This window comes from Mus caroli, unplaced genomic scaffold (genome assembly GCF_978045245.1).
Source record: "Mus caroli unplaced genomic scaffold, Mus_caroli_1 scaffold_3, whole genome shotgun sequence".
Taxonomy (NCBI): Eukaryota; Metazoa; Chordata; class Mammalia; order Rodentia; family Muridae; genus Mus; species Mus caroli.
In genome coordinates this window covers 43541877-43561660 of record NW_028227258.1, presented here as the reverse complement: position 1 = coordinate 43561660, position 19784 = coordinate 43541877, and the positions used below count along the sequence as shown (strand labels likewise).

At 42.5% G+C, this 19784-nt stretch overlaps 1 protein-coding gene across 2 annotated transcripts in view; it reads right to left on the bottom strand.

The window, feature by feature from the left end:
- Window positions 1-15315, bottom strand: part of Slc71a1 (solute carrier family 71 member 1) — a 29930-nt gene extending 14615 nt beyond the window's left edge. For both annotated transcript variants that reach the window (XM_021158437.2, XM_085835560.1), the window contains exons 1-4: window positions 15081-15315; window positions 5183-5278; window positions 2265-2327; window positions 1517-1644 (exon numbers count right to left, since the gene is read on the bottom strand). In XM_021158437.2, the coding sequence (XP_021014096.1) occupies window positions 1517-1644; window positions 2265-2327; window positions 5183-5278; window positions 15081-15164 (371 nt within the window). In that variant the 5' untranslated portion in view covers window positions 15165-15315. The remainder of the gene's footprint in view (window positions 1-1516; window positions 1645-2264; window positions 2328-5182; window positions 5279-15080) is intronic.
- Between the last annotated feature and the right edge of the window lie 4469 nt (window positions 15316-19784).

Here is a 19784-nt window from a genome sequence, read left to right as displayed (position 1 = left end):
CATAGAGGTGAGCCTATCACCGCAGCACTAGAGCATGGAGCGGGCACTCACAGCCAGTCAAGTCTAGCATAAAAAGTGTGCTCTCTCAGCTTGGCCACTTTCTCAAAAATCAAGGTGGAGAAGTAATTGCCACTAATAAGGCCAGTATTAATCTGGTCTCCACCTTTAGTCATTAACATTCACACTACCATTCCATCAGGACTTTAGTGCTACTAAAAGTTTTCAATCATAGTCCTTCCCAAAATACATTTTTTGCTAGATTCCTTTGGTTAAGATTTCATTTGTACCTTCAGCATGTTCATCAGAGCCTTGAGTTTTAAAGCTGGCATTTAAGCTATGAGAGAAGACCCTTTCACATATTTCCTAAGTATTTCTAGACACTCACTGGAAATATCTATGCCATGGAGTACAAAGAGCATTAGAGAAAAAAATGTACACAGACATATCCCTGCTGGTTGGGGCATTTGTTCTTCTGTGTGTATGATCTTGTTCTCCTTTTCTCTAGGTGAAGAATAACACACATGTGCTTTTGTTTGTTTTCTGCTTTTCAGGACAGGGTTTCTCTGTGTAGCCCTGGGTGTCCTGGAACTCACTCTGTAGAAAAGGTTGGCCTCAAACTTAAGAGATTCACTTGCCTCTGTGTGCTGGGACTAAGGGTGTATGCTGGAACAACCCCAGTTATAATCCTAATTTTTATTAGAGTGGCTGAGAATGTTCTTGTAATACAAGCATAGAGAAATCCGACCAAAGATATGTGTTCTGTAGGTAAGAGCAGGATTTAAAAGAAGGTGGTATTGAAGGCTGTGTGCCTGTAACCCAGCACTCTTTGTGACACTGGGCAGGATTCAGAGATCAAGCCCAGTCTGTGCTACATAACAAGACCTTGCTGCAAAAACAAAGTAAAACAAAACAGAACACATCAAAAGCCAGCAAAGTTTGTAGTCACACTTTCCGTCGTTCCCCTAAGGCTGATTAGACAGTGGGGGCTCCAGGAATGCTACGGTGACTGCAAAGGGAGCGGAGGCAGAGTGAAGTCTGGGTCTCTACAACTTACACTCAGGCTCTAGACTGCTGAACTCAAGAATCTTCCTGATATGAAAAAGAATAAACAGATTTTGAGCAATTATCATTTTGAGCTTTTTTAATAAATCCATTCCTAATGAATATAGATAGGGATGAACTGTACAAAATCCCTACTTAAGAAAATACACGACGTCAGCACATCTCTCCGGTTTCTAAAGATTGCTTTGAAATCTGGGCCATGAAATGCAAAAGCACGTTCACTTGCAGATCTCGATGCTTCTAGCAGCAGCATCTAATTGCAAACCCTCACCACATTATTCAGATACTGGGTTTCAGCCCCTTGAGCCTTCTTATCTGTGTCAAAGAAAAAAAAATACTAAGAATAAAATTAAATCTAAACAGCTAAGTGCAGCAGTGTCTAAGGAAAGGACAGGAAGTGAAGGAGCACCAGGAGAGTGTCGGCAGACCTGGCCGCTTCACTGCACACACTTACCACGGGCTGATCTTCATCAGAGGAATAGGGGCACATGTGAAAAACACTGTTAGCAGCAGGAAGGACTTTCGGCCCCAAACATCAGAAAGAGCACCAATAAGTGGGGCACTGAGGAATGACAACAAACCCTAGAAATCAAATGGTAAAAAAGGATGGATGCTCAATATGCATGAGCCAACAATCAACTCTTCTGCTGGAACAAAAAACGTTATAGCAACTCGACTTCCAGGATAAATAAATCATCGAGTTTTAAATAAACAGTGATTTACTTCTCACCTACATATTGTTTTAAAATTTCTTTAGGTTGGCTAAGGAAATCTGTTGGCTTCTGCCTGAGTATTAACTATGAAATGCTAATGTACTTCCAACTACAGGAATTAAACCAGCAATTCTGGAAGACTATCACAGGTTATCTGGTTTATACTGGTAAAAAGACTTTATAAAAAGACTATAAGGATGAAGGGTTTTGGGGAGTAAGTTTTTTCTTTCTCAACACTCTCCGTAACACTTAAGGTTGTAATGTTAAAAGAGCACTAAAACCTCTTAAACGAGAATTCTAATATAAAAATAAGAAATATAAAGTCAGAGTCAAAGCTTATATAAAACCCAGAGTCCAAAAAGAATTAACTAATAACTCAAATTATACTCTAGTTATAAAAACTTTATTCCTCAGGGATACAATCAGCATACAAAGCTATAAATATAAATACACGTGTGTATATGTGCACACACATAGAATTAACCATACCTTTACTCCTTGAATGAGGCCATTCATCAGAAATGTATGTTTAGGGAAGGTTTCATGCAATACCTAAGACAAAGAAAAAACCACATTACATTTTACTCTCGATAAATTGTCCACATTAACATTTTCAAACAACTCCTGTCCTTGGTTTTTCTTTTTCTTTTTTTCTTTTCTTCCTTCCTTCCTTCCTTCCTTCAAGACAGGGTTTCTCTGTGTCGCCCTGGCTGTCCTAGAACTTGTTCTGTAAACCAGGCTGGCCTTGAATTCAGAGATCCACCTGCCTCTGCCTCCCAAGTGCTGGGATTAAAGGTGTGGGCCTCCTCCGCCAAGCTCAAACAACCTCTTATAATGTAGTCTAGTTTTATTTCATATGGATTTCCAGGTTAGCATGGTGCTGTGGGCTCTTAGCGATGGAGCAACTGAGCTCCCTCATCTGGCTTGGAAGCCAACACTTCTTCCACTTAGAACACTGCCTGTTCTGACAATGGGGAGGCCACGAGAGGAAGAATGCTGCTGAGCATACTCAGGACATTTTGCAAGAACCAAGACATCTCCCCTTTCCTTTAGTTCCTCTTCTTGCCAATGACAAGAGACCTTGGAAAACATATTTTTTATAAATAAAAAATGAGACACTTAGGAGACTGGAGGAGAGCTCTATGATAGAGCCTTGCCTGGCACAGACAAGGCCCTGCCTGGGAGTTATACCCAGCAGAGATGGAAGATGAAAATAACAAGTAAATGTGAATTAAAGAAGCACATGAATGAGAAAAAGCATGTTTCTGCTTTTGTTTTTATTAATATTCCAAGATTTTAAATCAGCAGCTCCTAACCTTGTAGGCTTTCAGCTTTATTATCACAACCTGGAGAGGAGTAGGAGGAAAGACCTCACCAGCATCCACCACTAAGTTGGCAACACTGCTAAGCAACCTACTATGCACAAGGCAGTGCTCTCTTATTTGTTGGGAATAATAATTATCTAGTTTCAAAATAGCAAAGTTACAACTGGAGGTTTTAGAGTACGTGACCAGCATGCATGAGGCCCTACACTCATTCCAGGACAGGAAGGGAGGAAGTGAGTGAGCACTGCTGGCCTGAGGTATCTTTTTCTCAGTTTTTAAAGGGTTTTATTTGTGTGTATGTGTCACATGCTTGTTAGTATCTATGGAGGCCAGAAGAGAACGCTGGGTCTCCTGAAGCTGAAACTGCAGACGGTTTTGAACTGCCAGCAGAGGTGCTGGGAACCAAACTAGGGTCCTCTGATGAAGAGCACATGCTCTCAGCCATGAAGTGACATCATCTGTTAGTTACAATAAAGGCCCAAGGAACTGAAGCAGGGACTCTGCACCACACTCAACTTCAGCTTTAAACAGCTTTATCAGGACTGGGAATAAACAGAGTTCAGAGGCAGAGAACTCATCAGCTTGCATGAGGAAGCCCTACACTCTTTTGTTCAATTTTACTCAAACAAGCTTTAAGGCCTAGAAATTTTGGAAGCACCACTGAACAGATAACACATTATAATTAATTGTCTCTATTTGACTTACTCTCATCATGGCAGAGGTGAAGGCCACCAAGAAGCTACACATTCTTGTCACGCCTCGACACACAGTGGGTAGGATTTCAGGAGAACCTTCCCATCAGACTTAACACAGTTCTATCCTGTGACTTCAGCTCCTATGCAAGCTGAGGCAGGGGTTACAGAGTTTACGGCAAGCCTGGGCAGCATAGTGATAACCCTTCAGGAGCTAGTGTGCGTGAGCACCCCATACACACACACTTACATTCTGAACAACTATGGATCCATTTTAGGTAAATTAGCTCTACTTTTTTAAAAGAAAAGGACCTCGATCAAAATGCATTCAAACTGGCATTCTTATAGCTAAGTATATTACTGAGAGAGCTATCCTAGCTTTAAATAAATGACAGATTATAAAGAAAAACTACTTATTTGAAGATGATTATGGCCTGTGTATTCAAAGTAACCTTGTTAAACATCAATATTTTATATACAAAAAGCAATGATTATGTAGGTGTAGATAAATCTGCCATGCAATATGGATTGTGAACATTTTTAGACTCTTGCAATCTACTTACATGGTCATTTGATTTTTTTTAATGAACCATCTTTAATGTCTCATGAGTATAAAATGATCAAGCTCATGACCATACATACAAGTAAGCAAGTGTTTTAAATTTCTCTTCTCGGGGCCTGGAGAGATAAATGGCTTAATGACTAAGCACTCGAGAGCTGCTCTTCTAGAGGCTCAAAACTACCTGCAAATCCCCTTCAGGAAACCCAATAACTCTATGCAGGCACCAGGCGCGCTTGTGGTGGACATACACACAGGCAGGCAAAATACCCACACATGTCATTTCTTAAAAATTCTACTCTGAGCTTCTGTAAGCTACTTGCACCTTTCCAGACACAGACTCCTCTATGTATGTTTTTCCTCTATGTTTCTTTTTCCTCACTGACAGGAGGAAATTATCCATCACCTGAATTGCTGGTTTAGTAAAACAGTCTTCTATGATTCCAAATCTTGAAAAACATGTAACATCACTTTTAGCCTTTGTAGATCTTGAGCTCAAATGAAACAAACTGACTTAGGAGAAGAGAGCTATGCAATTTACCTCAAAATAGTTATGTTGAGTAATAAGGGCCCTGGATTTCACCTTCCTTAAACCAATCAGTGTAAAAGTCCCCCCTCTCTCCCTACCGATCAGGATGACCATGTCTCTGCTGGGACACACCCACACGTGTGCCACCACCCTAGATCAGGGATACTTGCAAGAGATAACAAAAGCAGTAAGTACAGGCCACTTCTCAGGAAATGACCAGTTAGTGTCGGATAGCTATGGAAAGGAAAACAGGCCACCTTTTCTGCCATAGAAAACTAGTATGTACATTAAGGATTACTTACCACCAATGTGGGTGCTGTCAGTAGTCCCCAAGCAAAAAACTCCAAAAAGATGACAATAACCGCATGATACACACTAGGGGAGCCTATTCCTTGAGGCTGTAGAAAGACAGATTTTCAAAAGTTAAAAGTTAACAGCGTGCTCCGGAATAACTCACAATGATGAAGATATTCAATACTTACTGAGTAAGAACATGCTACCTAACAATGGGGAGACAGCTGGTCTAAACTGCACTTTGGACTCTTTAACCAATTTTAGTCTTTCAGTTGAGGATCTGCATTCAAACAAACACCTACGGTATTCTGTCACAACAAAGACAAGTTAACACACACACTGGTTAGGAATAAACTCCAGGGCGGAAAAGATGGCTCAGGTTAACAGCACTTGTTAGTCTTTCAGATGACCTGGGCTTGATTCCCAGCACCCACACCCTTGTTAACAGCCATCTGTAACTCCAGTCCTAGGGGATCTAACACCCTCTTCTGGCTTCTGCAGGCACCAGGCACACATGCAGTGCAAACAGGCAAAACAATACGCAAAAAATAAAAATAAATAAATCCTTTTTTAAAAAAGTGGATGTGTGTGGGAAGTGACTCCAGCACCCAGGGGGCATTCGATGACGCTACACCATGCATACTGCCTTAGGGATAACAATTAAATCCCTGACCCTCTCTCTTTTTGTATCCTATGGCATACCAGAGTGGCTAACACCTACAACCTGACTCTTACTGACAGTTATGTGGTTGCTAGGTGACTGAGGGTAGTCTACACACTGCCCTGCACTAACAATGACTCAACTTACTGTTTCCAACTTTACAACAGCACAAAGGCAATACAGATTGAGAAGCAAGCAGGCAGCAAATTTTGACTTCTTTCCAGGGGTTGTGATCTACAGCACAAAATTCTCGTGGCACTGAGCAGTGGCTGCAAGCCGGAGCTCCCAGCCAGCAGTGTAGTTGGGCTAAGGAAGGACCAATGGTTCCCCCAGCCCCCCATACACTGAGTGACACTGCCTCAAGAGCTCTGCTGACTCTCAACGGTGCTGTGTGCTGTGGATGACAGCACTTTCTGCTCTCACAGAGAAGTAACAGTTTAGTTACAGAAAACAAAAACTTCTCTAAGTGTTCAATTTGTATACTTATTTTATATACTTGTACATCCAGGGATGCATAAAAATTCCTCAGGAGAAAAGTTTAAAGAACACTCATCTGATGCCCCCCTTTCCATTCTCAGTGGGAAAGTGACAATTATTCCACCAACTCAAGCAGCAAACTTAAACGTCAGTATGCCTACAAACTGAACACATTAAACAAGATAAAATTTACAAATAGTGACCTAATTCAAACAGTCATCAATATTTAGGATGGAGCCTAACTTTAGGACTGGTCTGTGTCTCACTCATTATTTTAAGATAATCTCTAACAAAAAATATTTCACATAATGGACTTCCTACTTTATACCTCGAGAAGTCAACCTACTGTGAAGGATAAGCAGCCACATCTGCTTTCAAAAAGACAAAACCAATTTCAGGGATCTTGATGCACCTCGAGTAAAGTACCAACTCTAGCTCTGGCATCTGAGCATCAAACCCAGGCTCCACAAATGCTAGACACGAGCTCTACCACCAAGCTATACCTCCAATCCTTAAATCTTATCCTTACAGACACTTCCAAACTGAAACAATGTAAGCAAAAACTTGTGCTTTTAAATAACTGAATATTTTAAATCATATGTACTTCTCAGAATACTACTTCAGAAAAACTATTTACCAACAAGTTTACTACAATAATCTTCAACTTTTGGCAGATACCATGATTAAATGGGTAAGCAGTAATCCTAACTATATTTGTTTGAACAAAATACATAATCTAAGAAAACAGCTTGCTAATTTATCCACATAAACACCCATTTGAAGCCAATACTGAAGCATAAGCTACGGAGGTGCTGCCTACCACACACCTACCAAAGATAGTACAGCTGGTACTCTACAGCAAGGGATTCTGCATCCACCAATCCCACCAGCTGCACATCAGAAATCATGTTCATCCTGAACACGCAGCTCTTCTGTCGTCATTGCCTAGGAACCAGTCTGCCAACCGCCACAGAGCAGAGGCGCTGCATGAGAAGTACAAGTAACCTGGAGATAAGAACGTGCACAGGAGGCTGGGTATCTATTATTTACAAATAGTATGCCATTTTTGAGCATCAGCATCTTCTGGCATGGGAGGGGAGTCTTGGAACCAGTCCCAAGGATATGAAGGGGAAAAGAAATACCTGCATAGTGAAGTTCCTGGCCAGCTCAGGCTACATGAGACCCTATCTCCAAAAAAAGTCAGTCTTCCTAAGTTACTATACAGAACTGTACATTTTCATATATACACATATGCATTATAGGCTAGATCTGCATACAAGGGGGAAATGTATATTTTCCCCCTAAGTTTGGGTTACCCTCACGTAATATATTTTCTGGGCCCTCCTTTTTTTGTAAATCTCATAATTCCATTTTTTCTTTATAGACTCTTCCACTCTGTGCATGTGTCACGTCTTCCTTATCCACTCATCTGCTGACGAGCACACTAGGCCAGTTCCATCTCTTTACTATTAGGAGGTGTGCGTGTCAGAAAAGTGCAGCATTAGGAAGGAGACTAAGAGGTGACACTAGGTGCCACGGAAACAAATGGCAAGCAAAGGACATGAGGCACGGAGGAGGACACAAAACTACCCTTTTCCAAGTTTCAATTGTCATAATTCTTTTCTTTTTTCTGTGTTAATCAGGGCATTAAATATAATGGAGTTCAGCTGGTAAAAAACGCCTGCTGCAACAAACCTCAAGGCCTGAGGTCAGCCCCCAGGACCCACGGAAAGATGGAAGGAGAACTGAGTCCTGAGGCTTGTCCTCTGACAAGGATCCATGTCCTACGACATGGATGCTTGTGGCATCCATGACATACTCACGAGCACCTGCTCACACTCATAAACAACAGTAACAACGACGATGATGATGTAACAGTCAAAGTAAAAAGAGTAATAATGGGTAAAGGTAAGACCTTAGTTGAAGCTCGCAGGCTTCAGAAGAGCCACTCTACTGTACTGAGAGGCACTGAGATGTGCAGTTAGGGACTGGGCAAGCACTTAAATGGCTACCTTGGTCTTGCTGTGTAATGATTTTATTTGTGAATTCACTATAATGAACTGATTTGATTTAGTACAAAGAACTTTCTAGCTTATCAGTGGTGTAGTACCATGCCTACATTTACAAAAAAAAAACAAACAAAAAAAACCAATGAAGACCTTATAAAAAACAAGTGACCCTGGGCTGGGGAGATGGGTAGTGGTTAAGAATACTTGCGTCTCTTCCAGAGAACCTGGGCTATATTTCCACCACCTACATTGGCTCACAACCATCTGTATTCTGCAACCTCAGTTCCAGGGAACCCAATGCCCTCTTGGCCTCCGAGATCATCAGAGCACACAGCAAGCAAAACATCCATGAGCATACACTAGATATAAATAAGTCGAAATAAATAAACGAATGTACTCTAAATAAATCTAACAAAATTAAATCTCAATAAAATATATAATTCACCTTAAAACTGTGTGGCTCATATCCTTAAACAGTAGTGTTATAATTAGTATACACTACAAAAGACAATGACTTAACAATTGATAGGATGTTTTCTGAATGGCACAAGTTGCTTTGGGTCCAAGCACCTTCCTTTTCCTTTGTCTTTGAGCGATTGGGATTTATTTGAGTGCAGCCCAGACTCTCCTGCACAACCTGCTCCCCACACTGACCCAAGAGTGCTCACTTCAGATGCACGCCGCCGCCTTTCTCAACTTTACTTCTTAGTCCTAGAAACTTTAACCATGTCTTTGTATGCACTAAAACTGAGAGCCAACATCTTTATTGCAAATTCACCAATGCCATCATTACTCTCATGGGTAAAATGGTGGTTGGCAAACTACAGACAGGATTTAACATGTAGTAAGTGACCTACTCTACAGTTACTTTTGCTGTTCTCAAACAGTCCCACTCTTAAATCTGAGAAAGACTACTAAACCCGGGGGGGGGGGGGGGGGGAAGACACTCAAAAACATTTCCATTACAATCGGAAACAAGAGAGGGTAATCACTTCCTTTACTTACTCAACAGAGCACTGAGGTCTTAGCTAGAGCCGTTAAGATAAACAAAAGGGACACAGAGGGAAGGACAAAGCCAAACATTCCTACTGGCAGGTTAGATAATTCTGTAAATTAGAGCCTAAAGACAAAACTCCAATAAAATGTCAATAAACACTCTCACTAACATACAAAATTAGTACACTTCCTATACATAAGTAACAAATGCTCTGAGAAGAAAATTAGGAAAATAATCCCACTCACAACTATCTCAAAATAAATAAATATTAGAAGATCAGAGAGCTGACTTAGCAAGCGAAGATCACTAGCTGCTCTTGCGGAAGGTCCAGGTTTAAATTGCAGCACCCACACAGTGGCTCTCCACCATCTGGAAAGCCAATCCCAGGAGATCCATGCTCTCTTCTGGTTGCCAACGACACCAGCCACAAATGCGGTACACAGATGTAATCAGATAAAAAACTCATATACATAGAAGTAATAAATGTCTTAGAGAAAACATAACTAAAGCAGTGAAAGAAACCTATGATGAAACTTGAAAACACTGAAGAAAGTAACGAAGTGGAAGGACACTGGGAAACAGCATGGCATGGCATGGCCACCGACTGGAAGCATCTTGGAAAATGACCAGCCTACAAAAAGCTATCTAAGATTCAATGCAATCCCCATCAAAATTCCAATGCCATGCCTCAAACTAGAAAATAAAAGCAATCCTTAGCAGAAAGACCAACACTAGGGCATAATAATGTCCTCAAACTATATGATAGTGGCATAGTAAACAAACAAACCCAGCCTGGTATTGGCACAAAACAGTCACGGTAAGTTAAACAGAAATGAAAGGAGAATCCAGAAATAAACCCACACAGTTACAGCCACCTAAATTTTGACAGCTGCATAGAAACATGTCCTGGAGACAGGAGAGCTTCTTTAACTAACGGATTTCTAAATATGACATAATAAACTAGATCCCTAGATTTCACCTTTCACAAAAAACAATTCAAAATGGATCAAAGACCTGAATCATGGAACCCGAGGAGCAGGCAAGGATTTTCTAACAGGAAACAATGTCAGGATGGACAGGTGGGTTACATGAAAGTAAGGAGCGTCTTTCTGTACAGCAAGGATGGGACCCGCTAGAGAATGGGAGAAGATCCCTGCTAACCATGCATCTGACAGCTTATACAAAGAATTAAAAAGGTAAGCAGTAAATCAAACAACCCAATCAATAACTGGGCAAATGAAATGAAAACAAACACATGAAAAAATGTGTCATCTCACAAGAGAAATACAAATTTGCACTGCACTGAAACCCCATCACTTTAACCAGACAGTCACTCAGAGGGAAAAACACAAATGCCAGCTAGGAGGCCAGCAAAGGGGAAGCCTCGTGTACTGCGGGTGGGGATATGGACAGCAGTAAGAGGTTTCTCAAACACTAAAAGCACATCTGCTACAAGACCAGGGCCTACCTACTACTCCTTGGTAATACATACCCAAAGGAGCCCAAATCAGTATAGCACAAACATTTGCACACCACTGCTTACTGCAACAATAGTTATGGGAACCTAGTTGCTCCTTAACAGAGGAGCAGAGAAAGAAAACATACATACACACACACACACACACACACACATACATACATATCCACAACTAATATGGCTAGGTGGTGGCAGTGCACATCTTTAATCGCAGCACTTGGGAGGCAGAGGCAGGTAGATCTTAGAGTTTGAGGCCAGCCTGGTCTACAAAGTGCGGTCCAAAAGGACAGCCAGGGCTATAGAGAGAAACCTGCTCTTGAAAAAAATCTAAACAACAAAACAACTAACATAATTTGCATAAAAATCGGTACAACTGGAGAGAGACATTAAGTGAATTAGGTGAGTCTCAGGAAGACAATCCATGTTTTCTGTCATGTATGACTCCTTAATTTTACAAATACACAAAATCATGGATGTATTTATGACATGAAAGTAGAATCAAGTTGTCTAGTGGACCAAAGAAGCCTTGCGAGATGGCAAAAAAGGGAAGGTGGGGCATACTGGGAGCTACTGTCAAAGCACATCACCCGCTGAATGAAAAAAATGCCCTTATGTAATGCAGCACTGTGTGTAACGGATACAAGGCCATGAATAGTTTTAGAAAGGTAAAGTTGTATGTCTAAATAAAAATAACTTCAGAGTCTTAATGTAATCCACATGAACAAAATAGTGATTTATTTTACTTGTTACACTGTATAAATATATCATGTATGTATGTATACACACACATAGTGTAAATATTAAATATATCTCCCCTTAGCTTAATAAACTTAGGTAAGTACTTTTAAAAAATCAAGGGGAGAATAAAATCTGCTAGAAAAATATAACAAAAAAATGTTGCAAACAACTTCAGAGTGAACTTATCTGGTTAAAAATTCCTAATACACACTGAGGACTGTGGCTCACCCATAAAGTGCTTGCTTAGCATTTGTGAAAACCCGGGTTTGTATTTCCAGCAACCTCAACAAAACTCCTCATGCCTACCATCATACAAGTTAATCTGATTTACCTTTGTTCTGCACTACTTAAAGCTGCAACAAATTCGCCGTATCCAGGCCTCAGTGCAGACTGAATACAATTTCAAGGGAAAATAAATAAATTAGTAGCATACGGTGAGGGTACGACTTCACAGCAGAGCACTAGCATGTGTGTGTGAGGTCATGGTTTCAATACGCAGCACAAGTAAGTTTCGCACATTCATTCAGAAGCACTCATTCATTTTTTTCAGTTGATAACTGAATCTACTCTAATTTCTGCCAAATCACTAGCAAGTATTGGTTTCAACAATATTCAAATTAGTTGAACAAACTTAGAACATTAACCCTAAAAAGGAATAAAGAGACTCAGATCACTCATTGATCAACTGTATCAAATACTGTTCAAAGATTGCCACAGAATCCAACGGTATGTTGTCTTTAAAGGCTCGAATTGTAATGTCAGTAACGATAGCTCCACAACAATCTACAACACAACACACGAGAGGAAACCAAAATCAATTTTTCCCTTAACAAAGGAGGTGGGTTGGAGTGGTGAGGACTGGAGAAATGCCCAGGAGTAAAGCTCACCTGCCACCAGCTCTTTCACAGGACCCTAGTTTGATTTCTGGGACCCATATGGTAGCTAACAACCAACCATAACTCCAGTTCCAGGGGATCTGATGCCCTCTTCTCTTCAGCACTCACATGGTGAGACATATATGCAGGCAAAACATCCATACATGTGAAATCAAAGCAATGCTCACAAGAGTAGTCTAATTTATGCGTAGACAGGCAGAAAAGCAGTGTCACCTTAAAACCAAACACACACACACACAAAAGCTATCCATCCATCTACCCACCCATATACTAGAGGCCCAGTGGGATTCAATGATGACAAGAGACAGTACTGGTGTGCTTAAGAATGGAAACTGAAGCCGGGCGTGGTGGTGCACGCCTTTAATCCCAGCACTCGGGAGGCAGAGACAGGCAGATTTCTGAGTTCAAGGCCAGCCTGGTCTACAGAGTGAGCTACAGGACAGCCAAGGCTACACAGAGAAACCCTGTCTCGGAAAAAAAAAACAAACAAAAGAATTGAAAATTGAGAGGTGGCTTAGCCATTCTGGCTGAGCTGCACTTGCAGAGCACTGGTTCTCAGCTCTCACAGGGCAGCTCAAACCCATCTGGAACTCAAGTTCAAGTTCCAGAGAATAGGATTCCCTCTTCTGACCTCCTCAGGCACCAGGCAATCATGCTCAATGCATACATACATTTAGGCAAAAACACGTGTGTGTGTGTGTGTGTGTGTGTACATCTTTGTTTTGTTTTTGAGACAGGGTTTCTCTGTGGAGTCTTGGCTGAACTGAGTTTACTCGGTAGACCAGGCTGGCCTTGAACTCACAGAGCTCCACCTGCCTCTGCCTCCCGAGTGCTGGAATTACCACCTGGCTCATAAATAATCTTAAAAAAAAAAAGGCAGACTGAAAAGGAAAGTGAGGCATAGTAAGATGGGAAAGGACGATGTTCTTAACACCTTAACTTTCCAGAAAAGTTTTCATTGATTTGGTGTGCCATCAAGACATTTTTACTAGTAAAAAGTATTTTGTGTACTAAAGCTTTGTGTACTAAAGCAAGCTAGAAATTTGCTATATCTTTATAAATAGCAAAAAGACTTAAACAAACAGAGCCTCTTCTCACCAGGCACGGCAGCACACATACCTATAATCCCAGCACTTGGGAAGCACAAGTAGGAGGGGCCTAAGTCTGAAGTCATTCCGAACGACCTGAGATCTGTCCTCAGACACAAAACAAAATCCCAACAACAATAAAAACATGTATCTCTTCTCAAAGTCAGAATTTGGAATGACTCTTCTGGAGGCTGACATGAGCTAAGTTTGATCCCCACTATCTCATTAAAAAAATATTTTACAGAGCAAACCAGACAAAAATCCAAACATTATAAAAGGTCTGCTCCTTAATTAGCTTGCTTCTTGTCTTTTGCAAATAAGATTGGTCTTAAATAGCACCTGGCTTTAGAAAATCTGCTTCGCTGTAAGTTTCTCTCTCTAAACCTGACAACGATATTCTTTCCTCCCAGTATAGTTCCTACTAACTTGGTCAAGACAGCTAATGAGAATTCATCAAATACTTTGATCAGGTACAGTAAAAAAGAATCTGGAAAACTCTGAACCCTCTTTTCTCACTAAGTCAAAGCTATGACAACTAATAAATCTGACAGTTAACTGAACATAGCCTGAAATCGTTCCATATGTCCCAAGCTTTCTAAATGTTGGCAGTTGGACTAGGCCATGTTCTCAAATGTCAAAAGAAAGTTGTCATTTATTTCAAACTGATTTCAGCAAATCCTCCGCGGTGGCCTACTTACATATTTAGTGCTTTGCTAGCATTGATCAAGGCTCCGTTAAACTACAAACAAATGGAAAGAAACAATGTCTGCAACTTCACGGCAGAGACACATCTTACTTTTCCATTCTCTTTCGGAACGCGATACCAAAGGAGTCAGCAAAGATCAGAGTGTAGCGCTACAAACACACAGCACAACAAAAGTGAACGTTTGTTTTCCAATGACAAATCCTATATCGACGTCTGGTAGCCCACTGCACAGTGCATAAAGTTTTCTGCGAGTAACGACTGTCTAAAAGGCACATTTTTAGCCTCAGCCCGCCTGCCAGAATCTGTCTCCGATCCTCACGCCATGACCAATTCTAAAGACTTATTTTGAGGCACAAGGTGATGATTTCTCTAAAGGAGAGGGCCCCAGGGAAGGTCAGGCTTCCGACGCCGGGAGAGGGGACGAGCCCGCTCCCCGACAAGGTAGCCGAACAGCTCAGAGCCGCTGCTCCGGCTCCCGGCGACCGCGATGGGACAACGCACGTACCCTGGCCCAGCGGGCCGCGGCGGCGGCCACCCGCCACAGCATACGGAGCGCCAGGCTGCCCAGCCTCCCCGCGCGCCGCGCTGGGCCTGGCGACGCTGCCGAGGGGCCGCCGCCTCCTCCCCGAGGCCGGGCGCACGTGGGCCGAGGCCGCAGGCTCCCGAGGCGCAGTGCCCGGCCGGAGGTACGAGCAGCGTCCAGGGGAGCCAGGCCGCGGAGGCCGCAGGCCGAGACCGCAGCAGCGCCGGCGGCGCGGGAGGGCAGGGCGCTCCCGACCCAGCGAAGGCGGAAGCGGGGGGGAAGAGCGAGCGGGGCCCGCACCCGGGCCGCCCTGCGGCGCGGAACCAGCACTCACCGTGCCTCCGTCCTTAATGATGATCTTTTTGGCCAGCATGATACTGCGGTTCGCGGCCCGTTTCTTTTTCTTCCCCTGGGTCATTTTACCATCCTCGACTCCCGGCGCTGCAGCAGCCACTCAGGGGGCGGGCGGCCCCAGCGGCGAGTGCGGTCCCGCCACTACTGCCGGGCCGAGCCGCTCAGGGCGCACGCCGCCATCTTGAGGGCCCGGCCTGCCTCGGGCGGCGCGTCACATCGTGCGATCAACTGAGTCGCTCGCCACGCCCCCGTGACGCAGCCACGCCCCCACAGTGCGGGCACGCCCCTCCAGCCCTGCAATAGCGGAGGACTGGGAGGTGCCGCGGGAGCGGGTGGAGCCAGATGCTTTGGCTGCCTAGCTTTTCCCCTCTAAGGCGCTGAGCGGTGGCTATTTTAACTGTTTTTCCTTCACAGATGAACTGAAGTTCCAAAAAGTTTTTACCTACTCAAATCTGACAAATAGCTTCTCAGATGCTCAGGCGTCCCAAGCTAATAGCATCTGCATCAAATGCATTCCCACCAAAACAGAATTGAAGGGAACAACGGGAAAGTTTTCCAGGAATGGTCAGTAGCAGGTAGTTTTAGCTGTTGATCTGATGCCCAGCTAGGTCATGCTGGCTTATATACCCCCGCATCCCAGTACATTCTCTCCCAGTGTAAACTAGATGTCATACTTTATAGGCTTTTAAAAATTAGTTTGACTAGAAGACTGGTAGAAAGAGCAGAGAGGTGGAATATGAAATATGATATTAACAATACTGACATTTACTTTGAGGCAGCTCATTATATAGACCAGGCTGGCCTCAAACTGAGAGATCTCCCTGACTACCTCCGATATTGTGATCAAAGTCATGTGCCGCCATGTCTGGCAAAGTCTTCATTTTGGTAACTGTTGGAAAACTTTCTTTTAAATATACCTTCAGTGCTAGGTATGAACGAGCACAACACATGCTTTCCCCCATCAAACTGTTCAATAAAGGGGAACTGGAAACCAAACTGTGGCAACAGCGATTCTGGATGTGGTGGCTAAGTAAGATAAGTAAGATAAATGTTCCCAAACTCACTGCTATTCCTCCCTGGGAGAAGTGGAAGGGGCTCGCTCTCCTGGCTTGTGGCTGGTTAGTGATGGATGACCTTGTTTTAACAGGGCAAAGCAGAAATTACAGCACTGACTTTAGAGGAAAGGTCATAAAAGGTACTGTATGCTTTTTCTAGGCTCTTCATTCACTCCAGCCAGGGGTTGTCGATTGTTATGCCATAATACCAGAGGAACTATGGAGCGGTGCTGCGGTTGAGCTGAAACCACCGACAAAGCTTTGTGGATTATCTTGGAAAGAGATCCTCTACGCCTGGTCAATCCTTGAGCTGACTGCAAACTTTATGAGACCTTCAGCTAGGAATACCCAGCTTAGCCACATTTCTGGGATGGGGTTGTAGCTTTTGGAGTGCTTGTCCTGTAAGCATAGGGCTGCGGATTCTATCACCAACAATCAGTGAACCCAGCATAGAAGTGGATGCCTAGATCTTGGCATGAAGGAGAATCAGGAATTCAAGGACAAATCTGAGAGCAGCCTGGGTGTGGGTGGATTCTTTAGGCCACTGAACATCTGGTTATTTATTACATGGCCTAAGTAACTATTAGACAAGGTAAAGGAGAAAATAGGGGGCACACATGTGAGGGTTACTGTAGCTTTTCTGTAAATTTCAAAATAAAATGTTAAAAATAAACCTGGTTGGATATTCTGTTTCTTCTACTTGCATGCTGACAAGAAATGTAAAATAAGCCAGTTTTCATGGATGGGGAAAGAAAAGCATCTTGGGTGGTAAGGTTTTTCATCATACTTACTTTAAAAATAAAATTCTCATATAGAAACTTCCTTGAAGTCCAACTTCAAGCTGTTGAGAGTGGGAGAAACTTCATAACTAAATCCTGAGATCGTATTTTGGATGGGTGTAGAGGACTAAGAAGGTTGTTTTAAAGCAGGCGTGGTGGTGCATACCTGAGGTCCTGGCATTTGTGTTGTAGAGACAGTGTGACCAGGAGTTCAAGGCCAGCCACAAGCTACATGAAAGCCGGACTGAGCCGGGCGTGGTGGCGCATGCCTTTGATCCCAGCACTCAGGAGGCAGAGGCAGGCAGATTTCTGAGTTCGAGGCCAGCCTGGACTACACTCGAGTTCCAGGACAGCCAGGGCTATACAGAGAAACCCTGTCCCAAAAAACCAAAAACAAAAAACAAAACATAATGAAAGCCAGACTGGAAAAAAAAAATACTATGTGGTTACTCCAACTTTTTATGACCTCCAAAAATCCTACTTCAGCTATATCAAAGTTACTTTTAAAATATGGTTGGTTATTGCCAGTTACTCAAGCTATTTGAATACCTACAATAGTGCTCACCAGTTCTTTTTGAGACTAGGGTTTAAAAAATAGTGTGTATGTTCCCATTAAATAGAAATAACATACCCAAAAAGATGTGACAGGGTAGAACAAAGATGTCAGTGTTCAAATCCTTGAGTGTCAGGGAATTTAGGCACGTAGACAATTAGGTGAGAGCCAAAGCATGAAAATAGTTTAAACAAGTTAGCAAATGAGCCCCAAAGCAAAGTAGGTGCCAAGGTGATCACTGAGAATACACAGAGCTCAGAAAAAGCCTTACAGAACAGAGAACACGATCGTGTAGGAAAAGCAGCACTGTAAATATAGTGACACATATGCTCGCCTTTCAGAAAGAAACCGAGCTATAACCTGGTGGAAATTACTCCCCACAGGAGGCCCTTGCCAATGGAGTGGGACAGACATAGGAACTATGCAGACTTCTTTGTGAACTGTAATTTTTCAGTCACATAGCTTTTAAGTTTTGAATTTGGTAAAAAAAAAATGGCAAATTCAATAATAAAAGCTTACATTTATAAAACTGGATACAAAGGCTGGGTGTGCTGGCGCACGCCTTTAATCCTAGCACTCGGAAGGCAGAGGCAGGCGGATTTCTGAGTTTGAGGCCAGCCTGGTCTACAAAATGAGTTTCAGGTAAGCCAGGGCTATACAGAGAAACCCTGTCTCAAAAAAAAAAAAATTATTCATAAAACTGGATACAAATAAAAACTAATGAGCCTATTTCTGTTGCACTAATAACCATGCAGAGAAGACCTGAATTCCATTTTTTTTTTTCTGAGATATGGTCATACCACATAGGACTGGCTGGCCTGAAACTCACAAAAATCATTCTGCCTCTGCCTCCTGAATCCTGGGATTAAAAGGGTATACCAGACAGCGAGAGGGGGGATGCCTCCTGAATCCTGGAATCAAAAGGGTATACCAGACAGTGAGAGGGGGAGAGGGAAAGGATTGTGGGAGTAGTGGGGGAACAGTGAGTAGGATGTAAAGTGAGTAAGTAAAAAAAATAAAAATTAAAAAAAAAAGTGCATGTTGTCATGCCTGGCCTTACTTTAAGCACACTAACTTTTAAATACATGTTCTTTGAATATACATCTTTAGTGGACAGGCTACATTCTAATAATAAGCAAAATGCAAATGAACTTTTAATTTTACACAGGGTGTTTGTCATTAGAATATTAGTATTGCAGCATTTCGATTCATAATAAAACACAAGTATTATATTAGGAGTCAAACTGTTTCACTGTAAGAAGACAGAGAACACAAACCATGACATCAAACTTTAAGGCCTGCAATCCCCGCACTCAGTAGGCTGGGGCCAGAGTAAGGACTGCATCTGCTTCTCTAAAAGCTAGGAATGAACACAAGGAAACACACCCCACAAATTGAATCAGAAATACTGATTCAAGTGCATGGTCTTAAAAAGATGAATTGTGGGGGCCTAGAGAGATAGCTCAGTGGTTAAAAGAACTGGCTGCTGTTTCTGAGGTCCCAAGTTCAACTTCTTGCAACCACATGGTGGTTTACAACCATCTGTAATGGGATTTGAGTCCCTCTTCTGGTGTGTGTGAAAACAGAGCAACCTTATACAGAAGATTAAAAAAAAATCTTTTTTAAAAAAATGGATCATAGCCAAACACAGTGGCCTATGATCTTTGATCTCACAGCTAAGAAGCAAAGGCAGGTGGATCTCTCTCTGTGAGTTCCAGGACAATCTGGTCTACATGGTGAGTTCCAGGATAGCCAGGTGTACATAGAGGAACCCTGAGAAATCTTAACCTATCCTTGCCTAAGTCATTAACCTAGCAGTAGCAGCCTATGAGCTTGCTTCCAGCTGAGAGGAAGGGTAAGGGTACTAAGTTCAAGGGCATGTACACAAAAGACGATGTGGTATGACAGGCTTTGAGTCTCTGGAAGTCTTGTCCTAGGGAGAGCAACAGAAACTGGGGCAGTGTTTTAGATCAAAGAGAAAACACAAAGTTCAACTGTATCCTCGCTCAAACCCAAAACCCAGTAAAAAGTCATTTTAAAGACAACTGGAAATATTTCAGTATGAACTTGATAAAATCTGAATTGAGTTTTCTCAAGTGTGATAATGGAACTGAGGCCAATAAGGAAAATGTTTTAGGGGCCTACAAGCTGAAACATTTAGGGATTGAGTTTCCTGACAGAAGTAAATCTCTTTAAAAAACACAACACGGACCCAAATATAGCTGTCTCTTGTGAGACGATGCCGGGGCCTAGCAAACACAGGAGTGGATGTTCACAGTCAGCTATTGGATGTATCA